Source organism: Sarcophilus harrisii, chromosome 4 (assembly GCF_902635505.1).
Source record: "Sarcophilus harrisii chromosome 4, mSarHar1.11, whole genome shotgun sequence".
Lineage (NCBI taxonomy): Eukaryota > Metazoa > Chordata > Mammalia > Dasyuromorphia > Dasyuridae > Sarcophilus > Sarcophilus harrisii.
The window spans coordinates 107,633,580-107,654,854 of NC_045429.1; the positions used below are offsets into that span (position 1 = coordinate 107,633,580).

Sequence of the window (21,275 nt, forward strand, 5' to 3'; positions counted from 1 at the left end):
AGAACCTTATATACAATCTAAAACTAGCTTTAAGCATTTTTGTTTTAAGGCTAGATAAAGGCTAGATAGTTTATATTCTAAACTAAAGGACCAGATAGACAAGTTTGATAAGTCAACCAAATTTAGAAACTACCCATCATGTAAAGATATTTTCAATGTTTAAGTCTTAAGTGAAAATGAGATTAAATATCTTTTTCATTATGAAAGATTTTTTTTTTTAGATTTAATTTTTTTTTTTTTTGGTTTCATTATGAATGATTCTGAAATTAGTCTTTGGTGACATTTTTAATGCCTTCTTGTCAATTTCTATCTCCTGCTGACCCCTGACGTTCCTGACTCATCTAGGTTTTTTCTTTGTTTTAAATAAAATCATTCACATGATTTAAGGTCTTTCCAGGACTCTTTGTATTTATACCCACATGATACTGGGAGATTCATACAAAGGAATGGATGGGGGAGGTATTTTTTGTTCAGCTCTGTACCCTCTAAATAACTACTGGAAATTTGAGACCATTATGTTAGAGATTAAACTTTATTTGCATAATCCAGATGTTTGTTTTTATCCAATAGTTATACAAACTTCTTTCTTAAAAAATTTGAACAAATGCGATGAATAAAGAACATTGGCAGTTTAAGATTAACTCATAATTGGCTGAATTTAGTGCATTAGTTTAATCATTCAAAAAGCACTTAATAAAAGGTAGAGAAATTAGAATTTTATTTTAAACTCTTTAATACTTCACGTTTCAAGTACCTTTCAGTAAAATTATTCAGTTTAAACTAATGGAATTGGGCTATTTAAGTAATTAGGAAATTTTATATATATATAGCTGAATGAATAGGTTTATGATACCATCTTAAAATTATTTGATACAATTTGTAGCTTTTTTTGTACCTTTTGTACTCATTTTGTACTTTCTTTCTTTCTTAGCTGTTTAGGCATCCTTGATTCCATAGCTATGACCATAAGTGTAAAGTATTTTTAGTGTGTCTCTACAGCAAAGTATTTATTCTAGATGAATAGATATGGCAAGTTTTAAGACCTAGAACTTCATAAAACTTAGAGGCTAATAGGTAAATATCTGAAGAAACGTATTTACTTAGCTCATCTTTGTCATATTCATAATCTGTAAAAAAAAAAAAAAGTTCCATGTTTTAATGAATAACTAGGTCAAAGAGGTTAAAGTGTAAATAAAATCTACAGTTGATTTGGAATAATTTATGACCTTAGTGATTATATTAGTAGTTTTTTTGTTAAAATGTAAACATTACAGGGCAACTAGATGGTACAGGTATGTAGAGTATCAGCCCTGAAGTTCAAATCTGACCTCAGATACTTAACACTTCCTGGCTGTGTGAACCTGGGCAAGTCACTTAACCCCAATTGCCTCAGGGGGAAAAAATGGTAATAAAATAAAATGTAAACATTGCTTAGTACCTTAGGTACCTACCTTAGTATAAGATTCTGAATCAGGAACTTGAGTTTGAATATGTTTGTTTTGAACACAAATTTAGCCATTTTCATTTTTTTTCTATAAAACTAGTGTCATTCTGACAGCTGTTAGAGGTCATATGACATCCTTGGGAGAAAGTAAGGAAATAAGGAAGACTTGTTATATATGCTGACTGTCCCTGGTTTCATATCCTGAATTCTCAGGGACCTCCTAATGACTCCCTAAATTTGAGAATAGGTGCTAATGTGATCCTTATACCGGTACCCCCTTTTGCTTTTCTTTATTATATGTATAATACTTTACAATAAATTTGATGGTTGAATATATATATTTTCTAAACTTTAAAACAATTTTATTTAGTAATTTTAAATCTAAAAATCCATTAAGTCTAGAGATGGTCTAAACTTATATTCAAAAACACATCAACAAAAAAAAAAGTTTATTTAGATTTCAGCATTATAAGGGAAAAAAAACCATACTCTTATAGAAAGGTATCATAGCTGATTCAGGCCAATTTCAATAGAGTTGTGAATGGAGACAGCCCATCTGCATTCAAAGAGGACTATGGGAACTGAATGTGGATCACAACATAGTATTTTTACCTTTTTATTGTCATTTGTTTGCTTGTTTTTTTCTTTCTCGGTTTTTCCCCCTTTTGATCTGAGTTTTCTTGTGCATCATGATAAATGTGGAAATATGTTTAGAAGAATTGTACATGTTTAACCTATCTTGGATTACTTGCTATGTGGGGAAGGGGGAAGGTAGGGAGGAAGGGAGAAAATTTTGGAACACAAGGTTTTTCAAGAGTGAATGTTGAAAATTATCGTTGCATGTATTTTGAAAAATAAAAAGCTATTATAGAGGAAAAAAAGAAAGAAAAATATCATAGATGGGGGGAAAATTAGTGCTAAGCTAGAATTTGAGGGGTTTTTTTTTTCCTTTCTTGAAAATATGTAGGAGTAATTACCTGCTATTAAACATTTTTGTATATCTTCACTTTGCAGTTTCTAAGAACAGAATTGAGCTCAGGAGGGGAAAAAAGGGAGGGATGAAAATTGTTTCTACTTAAATAGTATGATCTAGTAATTAAAAGTAGAGTTAATTTTTAGTTTGATTATTTTTTAAAAAGTAATTTCTCAGATTTTTTTTAAAGCTCTTGGAGCTTTTTGATAGTGAAGATCCCAGAGAGCGTGACTTCCTGAAGACGGTTCTGCATCGAATTTATGGGAAATTCCTTGGATTAAGAGCATTCATCAGAAAACAGATAAACAACATTTTCCTCAGGTAAATGCTTAATTACATGCACAACTTATTCCTTTCTTTGCACAGTATTTGTTTTACTTAGGCTTCATTTAGGTTAATTTTTGAGCACTACACATTAATAGCTTCTAAGTAATTTTTTGATAAAATGAAGATTATTTTGTAATGTGATGTTAATGTTTGTCATATTTGAAATTCACTATAGTAGTAATATATCTCCACATATGTATCTACTATATTACTTTTCACCTTTTTAGTAGAATAGTCTCATAAATATTTGGATTACCTAGCCTAGCCCTAAATACTTAAACTTAGTCTTTTTTCCTTTTGGCTACAAAATATTTATATAAAGTATTGAAGATCATTGCTTAAAAGGAGTATAGATGGGATGAAGGAGAAAATGCTGGCTTTCTCCCTCAGCATTGAGACTATGACTGAAACCTCCAAAGTGAAACTGAGGCTTAAGAGACAGTCTGCAACTATGGGGCAGGAGGAAATCCATGATGCTCTTGGAGGCCTCTTCACTCCATCCTTCAGGACAATTCAGAATTTGTGCAGGAAATCAAGAGTCTCATTTTACTTGTGTGTCTTTGATTTCCTACCTCTGATATCACAAATAGGGAGACATTGGTCATTATGAAAATTAGAAAATTTAAGGCTGGAAAAGGAAACTCCAGCTGTGGGAATTCTAAAGAAAAGAGGTATGGTAGAAAGGATATACCAAGTAGAAGATGTTGATAAGTTATTGGACAGAGAGATTAGGCCTAAAACCAGAGAATTTTCTGTCCCACAATAAGAAGTTTTTAGTACTGTCTCTCTAAGCCACAAGGCATTCAATAATTTATTTTGATATAATTTTTAATAAAATTTAAAATAAAAAGTATTTACTTTGTTATATAACAGAATATCAGAGCCTAGCTTTTAATTGTACAATTTAACAGAAAAAAAGTATAAGTATTCCCTATGAACACTTTATATTCACTTTTTTTTTTTTTTTTTTTGCTGAGGCAGTTGGGGTTAAGTGACTTGCATGGGATCACATAGCTTGGAAGTGTTAAGTATCTGAGGTCAAATTTGAACTCAGGTCCTCCTGACTTCAGGGCTGGTGCTCTATCTACTGCGCCACCTAGCTGTCCCTTTATATTCACTTTTTTAAAAGAATTCTTAATGTTTTATTTTAGGCTAGACATCTAAATAAAGGCTACATAGAATTAAACTTTAATTTTTCTAATGTGGGTACTGAAATATGTTAAAAGTTATTGCTGCTGTTTTAGAAATGGAAGCTGGGTGATGGGTAATTCATTTTATTAAAATAGAATGTAAGTAGACTATTGACTCCTCAAAGACATTCTTAGTTTGGATGCCTATCTCTTCTTGGGAACCTACAACATCTTACAAGTACTGAGAGTATTCAATAAATAAATATTGGAGGAATTAAACTTATTCCTAACTTGAATGGGGTGCAGAACCTGAGTTTTGTGAGTTAGACCAATTGAGCTTTAAAATGCCTTTATTGCAACTGATATTATATTGAGTTATGGGTTATTTCCTTGCCTGTTTTGAAAATTGATTTGACAAAACTCATCCTTTCGTCTTCATTGTTAAATGAAGTTGAATATTTCAGTTAAAATTTTCTTCTAAAGTTGATATAGTTCTCTCATTGAATCAAGATAAAAACAGATGTGATTTAATAAGAAATTAGACATTTCTTAACCAAACCAGGAATTCTTTCACATTTAACATTGGAAAGAATTTAAATTTGAATATTCTCTGATAACAAGAGGATTATTGGTCTCCCAACTGGTCTTAAATAATGTCACTGAGATGAAACAAATTTGTTTCAACTAATTGTCTTTGATAAGAGATCAGTTTCTTCCTTGCTATTTTCTTCGTTTAGTTTGACTTTGCGGATTTACTTGACTAATAGTACCTCCCTTTTAATTGTTAAAATGCAGGTTTATATATGAAACAGAACATTTTAATGGTGTTGCTGAACTTCTTGAGATATTAGGAAGGTATGTCACTTTTTGATAAATTTTATTAATAGATCTTAAATGCTTTTTGAACTATGGTTTTAAAATGGATTGGGGGGTACTTTAATGCTTCATGTTTAAAAATAAGGCACAAAGTGTGGTTTTTCAATTATATAGCATCATAGAGGTCAGATACTTGACACATGGTCATGTAAGAAAATCTGTTGCAGAATAGAAATCTAGCTTTTGAGGTTATGGTATATTTCCTGCCTGAGTCTCTAAACTACCAGATACTCCTTCCTATATGCTTTTATTTCATTCAAAGTTAAAGGCATATGGGGAGGAATTAAAGTGAACTATATAGAATATTGATGGAGATTTTTACAATTAAATTGTATTTTTAAAATTTTAAGATCTGTTTTCTCTTCCCATACCCTTATCCCATTGGTGAAGAAAAAAATCCTTGTAACAAATATATATAATCTAGCAAAACAGAGATTCCCTTTTTAGCTATGTTCAAAAATATGTCTCCTTCTGCAACTACTATAATAAAGATCTATTAAAATCTATATTAATCCAGCTTTCTTACAGGATATAGGAATGCCTAAAGTCATAAATTTAAGTAACTTACTCTATTTTCATTACATAAATATTATAGCTCTTCTCATTCGGGGATTTTAGCCCAATGTTTTGGAAGTAGTTTGCAGCTAAAGATACTCTGATGAAAGAAAGAAGAAAAAGGGACCTATATATAAAAATAATTATAGGATCTTTTTTTGTGGTGGTGAAGAAGTAGAAACTGAAGGAGTTCAAGTGTATCAAGAGTATCAAGTGGAGAACAGATAAAAAATTGTATCTTATAATTGTAATATCTTGTTATAAGATATTGTGAAGGAGACCCTTTTTAAAAAACTGAAAAAGACTTTTATGAACTGATATAGAATAAAATGAGCACAACTAGGAAAACAATTTATATAATAAGAGCAGTATTTTAAAATTCTATTTTACTATCAGTTCCAAAATTATTTCCCTCCTTTACTTTCCCTCAGCTATTGAGAAAGAAATAAAAACAAAAGCCATTTAAAATGTATGTGTGTATATGTGTGCGTATATAATTGCCAAATTATACAGGGACAGGAAAAAGGGAGGGAGAGATTAGTGGTTTAGTCTATACTTTGGGGCCATCACTTCTCTATCTGGAAGTAGTGTGCTTCATCATGAGTCTTTTGGAATTGTGGTTCATTATTTGTGTTGCTCAGAGTTGCAAAGTCTTTTCAAAGTTATTGATTTTTTTACACTATTGTTAATTGTATAACTTCATATAAGTCTTCCCAGGGATTTTTGAAGCCTTTCCTTTTATTTCTTACAGCACAAGTGTTCTATCATATTTATATGACATATATTTAGTCATTGTCCAGTTAATGGTCACCATCTCAATTTTCAATTCTTTGACACCACTAAAAGAACAGCTACAAATATTTTTATGCATATGGGTCCCTTTTCTCTTTTGTGGATCTCTTTGAGGGGTAAAAATTTAGTGTATATCATTGGGCCACAGTTTAATAGCATTTTGGGTATAGTTCCAAAATGACCAGTCCCAGTTCATAGCTCCACCAGTGCATTAAAGTACCTATTTTCTCATAGTCTCTCCAGCATTTATAATTTTTTGTTAGTGAAGTAGTCTTACAAAAGGATTACAAAGACAATCAACTTTGAACTACTCAGGATCACTCATCAGTGAAGTGACCAACTACCTACCTACTTAAGACATTTTTCTTTTTTTTTTTTTTTTTTTTTTTTTGGACATGGCCAATGTGGAAGTTTGTTTTGCTTGATTGTACATGTTTGTAAAGGGGATTTTGTTATTCTTGCTTTCTCAGTAGTGGAAAGGAAGAAGGTGAGGGGAAGAGAAGGTGAAAGATTTTTTTTTTTTTTTTTTGGAAAAAATTAAAAAATAAAGAAAAATAATTTTATCATTTTGGGATATTACTGAAAATCGAAGGAGAATTTATCCTATTTCTGAAGAAAAAAAAAAATTTGTATCCAAGTAGAAATTAGGTTACTAATTGTCCTAAAAGTTTTTAAGAAAAGGAAATTGTGTCTAAAGAGTACACATATGTGGCCTTGAGTAAGACATTTCATTTCCTTGACCCTCATTTTTCTTATCTGTTAAATGAGAGGTGGTGCATGTTTGGAAGATAATTTCAAGTCTCAATCATCAAACATTACTGAGTGACCTAAAGGCAAAGTTAGTAGTAGTCTTTGTAATTTGTCAGTTACTGAATCACAAATCTATAAATTTAAAAGAAGTTATCTTGGCAAACATGGATACCTACTTTAACTACACATATATGAATATAGAGTAATTGTATTTTTACTGCTTATATTTTTCAGTATTATCAACGGTTTTGCCCTGCCTCTGAAAGCAGAACACAAACAGTTTCTAATGAAGGTTTTAATTCCTATGCACACTGCTAAAGGATTGTCCTTGTTTCATGCTCAGGTAGGTTAAGGAAAAAAATGGAATAAATTGATTATAGACTTTTGAAGTACAACATAGATAGCAAAAATGTTTTAAGTAAATTTAGTTTGTTTGATAGATTGCCCTATAATATGCACATATGTTATATCACACAGAATAATGGAATGCAACTTAATCATTAATGAATAGAGCCAGCTTTAAAATGAGAAAGATTTGTATTCAAGATCCTATTTCTGTTATATAATGTTGAACAAACTTTTAAACTTTTCTTAGCTTCTCAGGTCTCCTCCAGTTAAGACATAAAAACTGGATAAATGTGCATATTGAAACACATTGTAAATCAAAGTACTCGTATCACTAAAATGGCCTGTAAAATTGAAATATTGGCTTAAGAAATGTATTTTAAAATCTTGTATTTGCCTTTTTTGTTACATTTTATTTTGTCATGTAGAACATATAATATATAGAATATTGTCAGACAAAAATTCAATATTTTCTATATAATATGAAGTCATAATCTTTTTTTAGTGAAAAATGTATCTTTGAAAATAGTATAAAACACTTCTATTTCCAGAGATTGAGAAATTAAGTGGCTAGTTATGTTAGAAGTTTGCATATATAAAAATAAAGTAACATCTGTTAATTCATAATACTTTTTAGTTATTCATGTTCTAAAACATCATTAAACATTTTTGCACAATAATATTCATATAATTGTCACTTGTGTTTTAGCTAGCCTATTGTGTTGTACAGTTCCTGGAGAAGGACACAACACTAACAGAACCAGTAAGTGTTTCACTTATTTTTATGTGTTCAGTAGAAAAACATTATTGTTTGGGTGTGGTGCTAGCAATGCACATGAAGCTTACTTTTCTGGAAAATTATATCTAAAGTTAAAAACTTTGCAACAACTAGTGTGAATAATGAAAATGTAGATTGAAAAGAAAAGATTCTTTAGAGGGTTAGATCAAGTGATTGTGATGTGGTATATTGGAAACTAGTGAAATTAAGAATTAAAAAAATTTTTAAGTTAGTTAATTCTTAAGTAGCTTTTAAAATATGGCATTGTTCCCTACCTCTGTAATCAGAACCCATTATTCAAGTTAATTCTTTAGAGACAAAAACATTTCTTTATCCTTGATGGAGATAGTATTGTACTATTTCTAATTATAAATTAAACAGTGTTTACTAAGAAATCTCAATTACTATTTGTGACTAAAATGAAACTAATGCACATTGATGGTGGAATAAAGGTCATGGGATTTGATAATATTGTATTACTAAATTCATAAATTACTTCTGATTCAAGAGGTACATAATTAACATGAAGTAGAAAAATATGAGTATTTTCAAAAACATGAAGAAAAATATGAAGTAGACAGATATGAAGACAAACTTTTTATTTTTAATCAGCCAAACCCATTTGACCTTTAGAGGCAAATCTGGCGTTTTATATTCAAAAATATATAAGATAAAAAGTTTATGGAAAAGAGTTTAAAATACTAAAATTTTCTTTTTCTTTATGTAATATATTATCTTTTGGAGAGGTATACTTAGAAATGTATTTTTTAAAAGTACTGAGTATTATTACTTTAACACTGTTGTCATCATAAAACAACAGGAATCATTTCTCTACTACCTCTACTTTTTTTTTTTTATTTAGAATTCATCTTGGAGATAGCTAAAAGCACTTTTTAAAATGACAAGTTAAAATAAAAATATTAACAAATATACTTACATCCACATAAACCATACAGTGTGAATATAAATAAAATTCAGCAATGAACTGAGGTTTGTGCTTTACCCAAATCCACAGGAGCATTCACTAGAATTCACAGTAAGAAAAGCTTTTAAATAGCTATTCACCCACTCATGCATAGTAAAGCAAGCCTTGTACTGGATTAGTAGTAGAGAAGACAATTTCATTTAATGTGTGTAAAACCTCTTTGGGTGGGTGGGGGTAATAGGGTAGGGTTTTGTTTGTTCTTAATGTGTTTTAAAAATACTTAATATTTACTAGGAGTGCTGCCATCTGTAGTCACAGGCTTCAATTAGGTTTCCTTGCTTGAAATTTGTAGCAAGCATTTGTATAAATTTAAATTCCAATTTCCACATCAAAATTAAAAAACCTATTGTTGGTTGTCAAATAGAGCTCTTGTAAAAAAAAAAAAAAGATCCCACCCCTTTGGTGGATGTTCTCAAAACCCATTATTTGCAAGGCTTGGATAGTATTTGGGCACATTTTGTACAGAATCTTAGAATATGAATTGGAAAGGATCTCCCTCAGAAACCATCTATTTGATACCTAAACCTCACCAATAATTGCAAACCTAGCCCAGCCAAGTTCCAGGAAGAAGGTACCAGCTCTCTCTCAAAGGTGCTCCATTCTGCTTTTGGATACTTTGGAAAGAAAATTTGCCATTTTACAGAGCCCAAAATTATCTTTTCTACAACATCAACCCCACTGGAACCAAGGAGAACAAGTTAAATCCTTATACATGACAGCCCTTCAAATAATTGAAAATATATGTGTAAACACCCCTGGCCAACAAACCTCCCCAAGCCTTAGCTGTACCAGATCTAAAATTATATTATAGAGCAGCAGTTACCAAAACCATTTGGTATTGGCTAAGGAATAGATTAGTTGATCAGTGGAATAGGTTGGGTTCAAGGGACAAAACAGTCAACAACTATAACAACCTAGTCTTTGAAAAACCCAAAGATCCCAGCTTTTGGGATAAGAACTTACTGTTTGATAAAAATTGCTGGGAAAATTGGAAACTAATATGGCAGAAACTAGGCATTGATCCACACTTAACACCGTACACCAAGATAAGGTCAAAATGGGTTCATGACCTAGGCATAAAGAATGAAATTATTAATAAATTAGAGGAACACAGGATAGTTTACCTCTCAGACCTGTGGAAGGGGAAGGTCTTTATGACCAAAGCAGAACTAGAGCTCATTACTGATCACAAAATAGAAAATTTCGATTATACCAAACTGAAAAGTTTTTGTACAAACAAAACTAATGCAGACAAGATTAGAAGGGAAGCAATAAACTGGGAAAATATTTTTACAGTCAAAGGTTCTGATAAAGGCCTCATTTCCAAAATATATAGAGAATTAACTCTAATTTATAAAAAATCAAGCCATTCTCCAATTGAAAAATGGTCAAAGGATATGAACAGACAATTCTCAGATGAAGAAATGGAAACTATTTCTAGTCATATGAAAAGATGCTCCAAGTCATTATTAATCAGAGAAATGCAAATTAAGACAACTCTAAGATACCACTACACACCTGTCAGATTGGCTAAGATGACAGGAAAAAATAATGATGATTGTTGGAGGGGATGCGGGAAAACTGGGACATTGATGCATTGTTGGTGGAGTTGTGAACGAATCCAACCATTTTGGAGAGTAGTTTGGAACTATGCTCAAAAAGTTATCAAACTGTGTGCATACCCTTTGATCCAGCAGTGTTACTACTGGGCTTATATCCCAAAGAGATCATAAAGAAGGGAAAGGGACCTGTATGTGCACGAATGTTTGTGGCAGCCCTCTTTGTAGTGGCTAGAAACTGGAAACTGAGTGGATGCCCATCAGTTGGAGAATGGCTGAATAATTGTAGTATATGAATATTATGGAATATTATTGTTCTGTAAGAAATGACCTGCAGGATGATTTCAGAAAGGCCTGAAGAGACTTACACGAACTGATGCTGAGTGAAATGAGCAGGACCAGGAGATCATTATATACTTCAACAACAATACTATATGATGACCAGTTGTGATGGACCTGGCCATCCTCAGCAATGAGATATCAACCAAATCATTTCCAATGGAGCAGTAATGAACTGAACCAGCTACACCCAGAGAAAGAACTCTGGGTGATGACTAAAAACCATTACATTGAATTCCCAATCCCTATATTTATGCCCACCTGCATTTTTGATTTCCTTCACAAGCTAATTGTACAATATTTCAGAGTCGGATTCTTTTTGTACAGCAAAATAACGGTTTGGTCACGTAAAAAAACAAACAAACAAACAAAAAAAAAAAACCTCCCCAAGCCTTTTCTCCTCCATACTAGAAATTTTTGATTCCTGCAATCATTTTTCATATGGCAAGGCCTCTAGACCTTTTATCAATCTTATTGATCTTCTGGAACCTTTCCTGTTTATCAGCAACCTTTCTAAAAAGAAACAGGTGATTACCTGTTTTAAACAGCATAACTTTCTTTCCCAAAATATAATTCAAGGTAATACCAAATGTCACTTTTAGAGATATGGATCATCATATTGGAGTTTGGACACAGTATTGATTAATCAATGAAAAGAGAGAATAAGATTCTGTGCCCTCTGGGGCAGCTAGAGTGGCCCTGAAGTCAGGAGGACTCGAGTTCAAATTTGATCTCAAACAATACTTCCTAAATGTATGACCCTGGGCAAGTCACTTTTAACCCCAATTGCCTCAGCCAAAAAAAAAAAAAGATTCCGTGCCCTCCTCCACCTATACTTGTACAATTTTAAATAGTTTTAATAGTGTGTTTTAAATAGAGGATTTTAGGCTCTTTAATACTATTCAGTAGTTTATATGATTCCATTCTCCTTTCCCATAAAGAAAAATATTTTTCTGGTCTAAAAATGCCAAAAAGGTTACAATCATTTATGTTACTCCAGGTAGATTTTAAAGTTTGTCTCAGGGCATAATCCTATTTGTTTTTTATTCTTGAATATTTCTGAATTAATTCAAATGATGAAAATTACTCCAATTATAAGTTTTTCTTTCATGTATAAAAAACACTTAAGTCTACCTAAGGAGAAGCAAGCAGGAGCCATTAGTGTTATCAAATATACTGCTGAGAGGTCAAGAATTAATAAGGACTGGGGGGGGGGGGGGGGGCGGAGGCCATTTAGTTTATCAGTTGAAAGGTCATTTGTGACCTTGGAGAGAGGGTAGTATTAATAAAGTGATGGGTCTGGAAGAAATCCAGATTCCTGATCAGAGTAAGAGTGGGTGGTGAAGCATCAGAGACAATCATTCTACAGATTTATTACTGAACAGAAGTTTAGAAAAATGTGTTAATATATCAAAAGAAGTAACTGAAGATCAAAGGATTGTGTTTTTAGGAAAGATAAAACATATGAGCTAGTTTACAGGGAAAACGGTAGAAGTCAGAATAGAGGAAGAAAATGAAAGAGGGAAACAGAAGGATCTGGGGAATATTAGATCTTTAAGGAGGAGTTGGGATTAAAGATGGGACTAAAGTCACAAGCAAAGGTCTTGACCAGGTTTGACAAGAAGAAAGCCCCCTCTTAACTTTTTATACTGGAGGGAGAAGAGATGAGTGAAGAAAATGATTTTGAGATATGGAGGGAAAAGGATAAGGTGGAGGGAGATAAAACATCTGCTAGGTGTAGTGGATTGCGAATAAATATTTATTGACTAAGTATATATGTATTTTAAAGATTGTTTCAAAATGAAGTTTCATTTATTTTTATGTAGTTCCATAAATATTTATTAACTTGTTTGCTATGTTTATGAAGCCTTATGGTTAATAAAGTCTTCAAATTAGTATCATGTACTTAATGAAGATATATCTAGTGATAATTGATTACATGGCTTGTTGGTGCAAATTAAGACTCAAGAAATTGGATTTTTGGTAAGATATAATGCAACTTGGTGGGGGATAGGGATAGGGAAGGAGGTACTTAAAAATCTGTGAAAGAAAGCCATGTCTGGTTTACTACAATAACTAAACAGTTATCCTCTCATCCTCCCCCCAAAAATTTCTACTACAAGTCAGGAAAAAAAAATGAAAGGCAGAAAAGATTATTGATTAAATTTGATCTTTGGTAAAGAGCTTGAAATTTTCAAGGAAAATTACACAAAAAAAGTACATTAATATTATGTGAATTGCCAATAAATCTAGACACTTGTTTTCAATTAATTTTGAGCCAAAAAATGAAAATGAAGTATGGTGCCTGTCATAAACATTTGTATTTGAAATATAAGTAACTCAAATTTTTATTCTTAAAATTAATCTTGATTTCTATATCTCTTTAAAAGGATCATAATGATATTTTATTGGAAAGGGAACATGTGATATATTAAGTCTTTAACTGAGATATGATTATCCATCATGACACTAGTATGATCATCATCATCATGGTAATGGTAGCACATTGGTCACAGAAAAGATTGTGTGAAAAACAAATGGAATCTTGGAGTCAGAAAGCTTTGTTTTAATTCCATGGTTTTCTGTTTATTTGCTTGGGGAGAACATTTAATCTCTTGAGTTTTTCTTAATGTGTAAAATAACAACTGCCCTACCAAGCTTACAGGATTGTTCTAAGTACATCGAATGTGATATGTATAAAAGCAAATTAGCTGTAAATTACTAAGCAAATAAGTGTTATTGGTCAGATTTGTGTCTAAGCACGTTAAATTTTTTATGGTTAATTGGTACTAATATGTTCATTGTACTGTTTAGAAGCTAAGTTTGTTAGATTGGTTTAAAAAAGAAAATTTTGGCTGCAATTAAAATTTTTCTTTTTTATAGGTGATCAGAGGATTGCTGAAATTTTGGCCAAAAACATGCAGTCAGAAGGAGGTAAATCTTAGAAAATATATTTCAACCTCGATAAAGTTTGTATTTATTTTGACAAAAAACATTCCATTCCACTCCCGCCCCCCAATAGTTGCATCTTTTCATTAGCTAGTTTTCAATTAGTTTCACTACTTCATAAAAATATTTCTTTAGGTTTTGTATTTCTGTACCCTTCTACGTGGAAATGCAATTCAAACTTTTTTCCCCTGTATTTGATAAGTGAATGCTGTCAATGGTATGATTTCTAACTGTCAGTGTTTTATCATATTTACTATTTCTTTTTCTCTTAGGTAATGTTTTTAGGAGAAATTGAAGAAATCTTAGATGTGATAGAGCCAACACAATTCAAAAAAATTGAAGAACCTCTCTTTAAGCAGATATCCAAGTGTGTGTCAAGTTCTCATTTCCAGGTTTGATGTCTTATTTTCAGTGAATCTATTTCATGTAAAAACTGGTCCTTTTTGTTTCTTCTGGTTCTAACCTTGCCAAATATTTGTTTCAGGTTGCAGAAAGGGCATTGTACTTCTGGAATAATGAATATATTCTTAGTTTGATTGAGGAAAATATTGATAAAATTCTTCCAATCATGTTTGCCAGTTTATACAAAATTTCCAAAGAACACTGGAATCCGTATGTATTTCTTTTTGTATTTTTTCTAATTCAGCCTTTAAATTTTACTTAAAATCTAATCAAATTTGGTATGCCTTCTTTAACCACAGCTTACCCTAGTCATTTCTTTCCTCTTTTTGTACATGCGTCTTTGTAGAATTTTGGATGTTATTGTGTATGTCTCTTTTTAACATGTTCTAGTCTTTTTTCTTGCTGTAATTATATCTCCTTAAAGGCAGGGATTATCTCATACTCTTTAAAATATGAGAATCATAGATTTCTTGGTTAAAAGGAGATAACTTAATCCAACCTCTTAATTTTCCAGACGAAGAAACTAATGCCCTAAGAAGGGATTTGTCTAAGGTCACACCGCTACTTATAAGCAGAATAGGATTTGAAACCAGATTGTTTGAGAGTGGAAGCATGATAATAGTAGAAAGATCTCTGGAGTTGAAGGCCTGGTTTACTGGCTGTGCCATTGCCTTACTTGTATGATCCTAGGCAATCTGTGAAATTGGGATTTTAGGTCTAAGGGACTGAATGAAATGACATAAACTCACATTCAGCTCTTAAGTTGATGATCCCCTAATTCCAAATCCAACATTCACTCTATTCTAGTAATAGGTGCTGGATGGATGTTCAGATAGAGTGCTTATCTTTTCAAAGTGATAACAAAGCTTTATTAATTCATTCAAAGCACAAGGTAGGTGGAACAGAAAACTTTTAACCAATCAAAATTAATTATATGTAGGCCTCTCTCTTACCTGTGAAGCAATATTACCTAAGTTCTGGGTATACATGGGGCATTCAAAGTCTCAGGTTTGACATTAGGTCTCTTGTTTATTGTATAGTAAGCTTCTTGACTACAATAACCTTTTGTAGTATTGTTCTTTTCTTCCTAGTGGCTGCATTATGCATTAGAATGATAGAATAGAATTCAAGAATGCTAGAAAAGGGGGGCACTTTTAATTCACCTCTTCCACCTTTATTCCTGAAAGGTGCAGTGTCTCAAGCAGAATGAAACACAGAGCAGAAATGAAAATAACCATGTTTAACTCAACCAAATGATCTATCATCGTCAGTAACATCGGAATTTTTTTGTTCTAGGACTATTGTGGCACTAGTATACAATGTCTTGAAAACATTGATGGAGATGAATGGCAAGCTTTTTGATGATCTTACGAGCTCATACAAAGCTGAAAGACAAAGGTATTTATTATTTTAAATGACATGACTGAAGCTTTCATAACCAGTGGTCTCAGGTGTCTCATATTGAAAATATCAGGATGCTATTTAAACCTGACCAAAATGAGTACTGAAGATATATTTTAGAGTATTTATGGAAAAGTTAGTTGCATTTTGAGCTTTCAGCTAAAGAAAATTATCCAAACAGCACCCATTAATAATTTTCACAACACCCATTAATAATTTTCACATGTGCTATCTCACTTTAATAGATTTCTGCTAATTAGAAATAGCTAAACTATGTCATATATTGGAAGAGATATAAAACTTCAGTGTACAGATCACCATTTCTCCAAAATAATTTGGCCACAGAAAACTTGGATTTAAAATACAGGATGGAATGCCCCCTTTTTTTGGTGGAAATGTGAGCTAGCAGAGACTGGCTAGTTTTTGATTGCCGTTTGTCACTGTTGACTCATGTTGAATTTCTAATACACGAAAATTCTAGGTCTTTTATATATAATCTATTGATTTTTCCAAGCATCTTAAATGTTTAAAAACTAAGAGTACATTCATCTTTATGAAATATCATTATATAAGATTTGTTTCATTTTAGCCTAAAATTTTGGGGGAATTTTAATTTTTGTCATTCAGTATGCTAATTCTCTTCCTGAGCTTTGAGTCATTTCCATATTTGCTAAGTTCTTGTGCCATCTGTGCCTTCAGCCAAGTCATTTATGAAAAGGTTAAATAGGAACAAGGGGAAGATCCTTGAAATATTTCACTAGAAAACCTCCTTTCAATTTGGTATTGATCCATTAATCACCACATTAGGTCTTGTCATTAATATCTCTTACCCTTGTCATTTCCTTGAACAGCTATCCAGTTTAGTAACATCATTATATTTTTTTTAAGGGATTATTTTGGCATGATATAAAATCGTTGCTTTAGTGCTTAAAGAAATTTTCAATTTAGTCTAATTCTGATTTTATAAATGAGGAAACTGAGGCACAGAGAGATTAAGTAATGTGTTTTCAATGAACCCATAGTGTTCTTTTTATTCCCAATGATTTAATATTTACCCCAGTAACATATAAAAATCATTTTAACATTGTTTTTTAAATTTTGAGTTCATATTCTCTCTTCCCTTCCCCTACTAGCTCTTAAAACCATCCCTTTAATATGTAGAATTTTGCTAGGAATTAAAAATCAAATACCAGTGATAATTTATTTATTTACTTTTTTTGCTAAGGCAATTGGGATTAAGTGACTTGCCCAGTGTCACATAGCTAGGAGGTATTAAGTGTCCAAGACCAGATTTGAACTCGGGTCCTGTTAACTTCAGGGCTGGTGCTTTATCCACTGCACCACCTAGCTGCCCCCTACCAATGATAATTTAAAGAAATTATTTCTCCCAGTTTCTCAGTTATAATAACTTAAAATTCTCTTCCCTCAAAATGTTATTTTTATCATTCTTTTTTTAAAGTTTCAAGTTCCAAATTCTCTTTCTCCTCACTTCTTTACCCATTGAAAAGGCAAGCAATATGATCATATATATGAAGTCAGGCAGCAAAGCAAGAAAAATAAAATGAAAAAGTATACTTCAGTATTCACTCATATTTCATTAGTTCTCTGTCTCTAGAAGTGGATGGCATTGTTCATCGTGGGTCCTTTGGAATTGTCTTGACCAGCGTACCTACATCTTTCACAGTTGATCATCGTTACAATAACTCTGTTATGATGTCCTGGTTCTATAGATGTCAATTAGTATCAGTTCATACAAGTCTTTCCATATTTCCCACCACAGAAAGAGCTGCTATAAATATTTTTTCATACTACTTTTCCCCTTTTCTTTTATCTCTTTGGGATATAGACCTAATAGTAATATTATTGGGTCAAAGGATATGCATAGTTTCATAGCCTTTAAGGCATTTGTTCTCTAATCAATAGTGATTTAGAGCATTTTTTCATGGGACTATTGATAACTTTGATTTCTTCTTATCTTTGTAACTTATTTCCAAGATTTTTCAGAGATCAATAAAAGTACCTCAATAATCACATCTGAATCTTTTGATTTAAGACCATTGAGAGCAGCTTTGACTATATCCTTCTGTATGTTGCTTTTCAATTCTCTCTGAACCATTTTTGTTAGCCATCTAAGTCTGAAAAGCATTATTCTCAGTAGAGAAAAAGAGACAAAATTAGGTCTTTGAGTATTTCTGCATTCTTTTAATCTTCTATTATCAATGATCCATCTGTTCCCTGTAGCTGCCCAGTTTTTTCTTTAATCTTTCTCTTTCCCTCATAGTATATAGTATCCAGAAATTCACTTTTGGCTGTCTTTAACATCCTTTACAAACTTCAGCCATTTTGAGTTTTGGCATTCCTGACATTCTTATAAGGCCATCCTTCTCTTTTATATTTATTTCTAACTTCCTTACCTTGCATCCATCTTTTCCATGTGTTACTTATAATTCTAGATTGGTCACTAACTTCCTTCTAGCTAGCGTATCAGTCTCTTAAAACAGTTCCTCAATTTCTTCTTCATCAGAATTATTTGTTATATTATTAGGATTTTGTTACTCAAGAATGGATCCAGCTTTTTTTTTAACCTGACATCTTCTGAGGGACTGTTCCTGCCTGTTTTTCATTAAAAAATAAAACTTTTCCATCATCTAGAAGATACATGTATGATGATTATACTCAACATTTCCTTACTCCTTAGTTACTCTAGGACAGCGTGCTCACTTTAATTTTTACTTTGGCATCTAATGTTTCCTTACTGGCTAGAAACACTAGAATAAAACTTCTTCTTTTTCATGGTTTGCCTTGCTTTCTGAATCCTGGAGTTATTAGCAAGGCAAGTTATCTCAATAGTTTTGTTTCTTTTTTTTTTTTTTTTTAAATGAAGAAAAAGAGATCTAACTTGATGTCCAAATAGTTAAAGCTTCCCTGTCATTACTTACTTACTGTATTTGCTTTTCACTGATCTGGATCATTTTCCATTTCTTCCTTCCAGCTCAATGCCTTACAGGGGTCCTCAAACTTTTTAAATAGGGGGCCAGTTCACTGTCCCTCAGACTGTTGGAGGGCCGGACTATAGTAAAAACAAAAACTTTGTTTTGTGGGCCTTTAAATAAAGAAACTTCATAGCCCTGGGTGAGAGGGATAAATGTCCTCAACTGCCGCATCTGGCCCGTAGTTTGAAGACCCCTGCCTTAAAATATACTCTCATCACATGATTGTTTCTATTTCTCCCACATCATGCTTGACGTGGATATTCTTTTGAACTGTTCTTGCAGTTATTTGTAATTGATTTAGTAAATCAGCTATTAACAAATGATATTCTTTATTGGGAAGTTGGAACTCAGATATGTCATTGACTCTGAATCAACCCATTCAGCAACCATTTAATAAATGCCTGTCATATGTTAGACAGTGTGGTTACAAAGGTCAAAAGTAGCCCTGCTTTCAAGGAGCTTTATAACAGTCTAATGGGAAAAACAACATGCAAATATATACAAACAAGTTACATGGGATAAATTAACTAGAGCTTCCATAGAGTAGATGGGCATTTCCTTTCTAGAAAAGACAGTTAAGTTACATAAGTCATTACCTACAAAGCTTCATTTGGGGGATATAAAAATGAGATGAGCACACATACTTTTTTTGTTGCTTGGGATGAGACAGATGCATCTTATTTGGGAAATAATAGGAATCAAATGCTTTATCAAAGGGCAGTTAAGTGAACATGGATGAATGAGGTCTGTTCTCAGCATTAGTGTATTGATGCATAGTATGTTACTCTCAGCACTGGTCTAAACACTTCTACTTACATTTGTTTTTGATCTTTTCTGCAGAGAGAAAAAAAAGGAATTGGAACGTGAAGAATTATGGAAAAAATTGGAGGAGTTAAAGTTAAAGAAAGCTTTGACTGAAAAGCATAACAGTACTCACAATGTGCACAATGCACTCAACAGTACAAGTGCCAAATAAATGAAATGATGACGACTTCTGCTTGAAAGGCAGACTTTTTGTACACACTTTTTTGAAATATGTAAAAATTTGCAAAGGAAAAAACCTCAACAGTATAATGTAATTAAAAGGCCAATTTTTTTTTTTCTGGCATCTGTAAATGAAAAATTTGTGGACTAAACATAGCCATATGTTACATCATGACCACAGTATATTGTAACTTTTTTGTCTAATCATTGATTTATTGTGTCACTTCTGAAGTTTCACAGAAATGAATGAATTTTTATTATACATGATATGAGTGAGATAATTATGGGAGTGGTGAGAATTATGACTTGAATTTTTTTTTGATTGTGTTGCATTGCACATAGATGTAGTAGTCTGCTATGTACATTTTTTAAATGTGCTTTTCACATTGCTGCACACCTTGGTTGAGTTATAGGAAAGGCAGTATTTCCTAAAATAAAACTAAGGTACAATCCTTCCTTTCCTTCTTTTTCCTTCCAGTAACACAAAGGGAGGAATAGCCTAACTTGCCCTTTTACCTTTTGTCCTTAAAGATATTACTGTATTCTGGGATTTGAGTGAAAAACTTAAAATTTCCAGGAAAAAAAAAATTGTGATATTTTTAAAGCACAAGTTAGAAATAAAAGCTGGGAAAATAAACCAAAATTCTCCAGAATGTTCCTTGTGGTCAGCTGGAGAACATCCCCCTTTTACCTGCCATCCCATTAATGACATTCACTGGTCAGCAGGCAGCTTTGTAGAAGAGTGATGATGACATGATCTCTGACATTACCTCTCATTCATTCCTCCTCTTCCCTTCCCCATGAAGCAGCACAGGGCTGAAGGCAGGGCCTCTGGAGCCCTTCCTCCTTGCCTTTCTCCATTTTCTCCCCCTCCCATCACACTGATGGAGGCTTTAAGGGGGGTTCCTCAGTAGGGGGTGCAGAGCTCTAATGATCACCGCCTGGCTTTATTTAAAAGAAATGCAGTATGCTTCCTAAATAGAAGATTCAAGAAATTGATTCTAGGGGGCCTTGTATATTTTTACTTGATCAGATATTTCTCACATCTTTTGTTATCAGAGTACCATTCCAATCTCTTGCGGTTGCATAGAAAGCTGTTTTGTAATGGAAGATCTTCACTGGGGGATTGAGCAGCATTTAATAAAGTCTATGTTTGTAGTCTGTTGTATGTTATCTTTGTCTACTCCACCAGGCTCTAGAAATACTGCCGACTGGAATTATCCAGCAAGATTTACTTGATAAAGTAGCTGAACACAAGAAGATAAAATGATGATGGAGGACGTGGGTATATATACTGTTTATCAAAACAAAAATTTGGCTGCCAAGAGGGTCAGAGTTGCAGCCAGTAATCAGCAACTGTCAACCGGAGCTTACTCTGGTAAATTGATTTGTAAGAAATTTTAAAATCCTACAATGCCCTCCCCAGCACTCAGATGGCCCATGTGAACTTAGAGAATATGAATTGACTTGAAAATTAGTCTTTATAGAAGACAAGTTGTGGTCCAAACCATTGCTCCCCTGTTAACACAGATTGTTTTTGTAAGAAGTCAATTTTTTTTGTTTTTGTTTTTAGTTAATTGCCTCAAGTATCCATTATTCTTTTCCTAGGCATTCTTAATTGGAAGTCTGGGAACCTAGATGTGACACAGAGGAAGAGGGTGTTCGGGCTGGGGTCAGGAAGACTGGATTTCAA

General features: G+C 32.6%; 1 protein-coding gene across 5 annotated transcripts in view; it reads left to right on the plus strand.

Annotated features, from left to right (window-relative positions):
* Positions 1-20,740, plus strand: part of PPP2R5A (protein phosphatase 2 regulatory subunit B'alpha) — a 76,212-nt gene extending 55,472 nt beyond the window's left edge. For all 5 annotated transcript variants that reach the window (XM_031937333.1, XM_031937334.1, XM_031937336.1 and 2 more), the window contains 9 exons: positions 2,608-2,738; positions 4,670-4,729; positions 7,082-7,190; positions 7,902-7,955; positions 13,737-13,787; positions 14,075-14,194; positions 14,287-14,414; positions 15,501-15,602; positions 19,439-20,740. In XM_031937333.1, coding sequence (XP_031793193.1) covers positions 2,608-2,738; positions 4,670-4,729; positions 7,082-7,190; positions 7,902-7,955; positions 13,737-13,787; positions 14,075-14,194; positions 14,287-14,414; positions 15,501-15,602; positions 19,439-19,574 — 891 coding nt within the window. In that variant the 3' untranslated portion in view covers positions 19,575-20,740. The remainder of the gene's footprint in view (positions 1-2,607; positions 2,739-4,669; positions 4,730-7,081; positions 7,191-7,901; positions 7,956-13,736; positions 13,788-14,074; positions 14,195-14,286; positions 14,415-15,500; positions 15,603-19,438) is intronic.
* Positions 20,741-21,275: the final 535 nt, after the last annotated feature.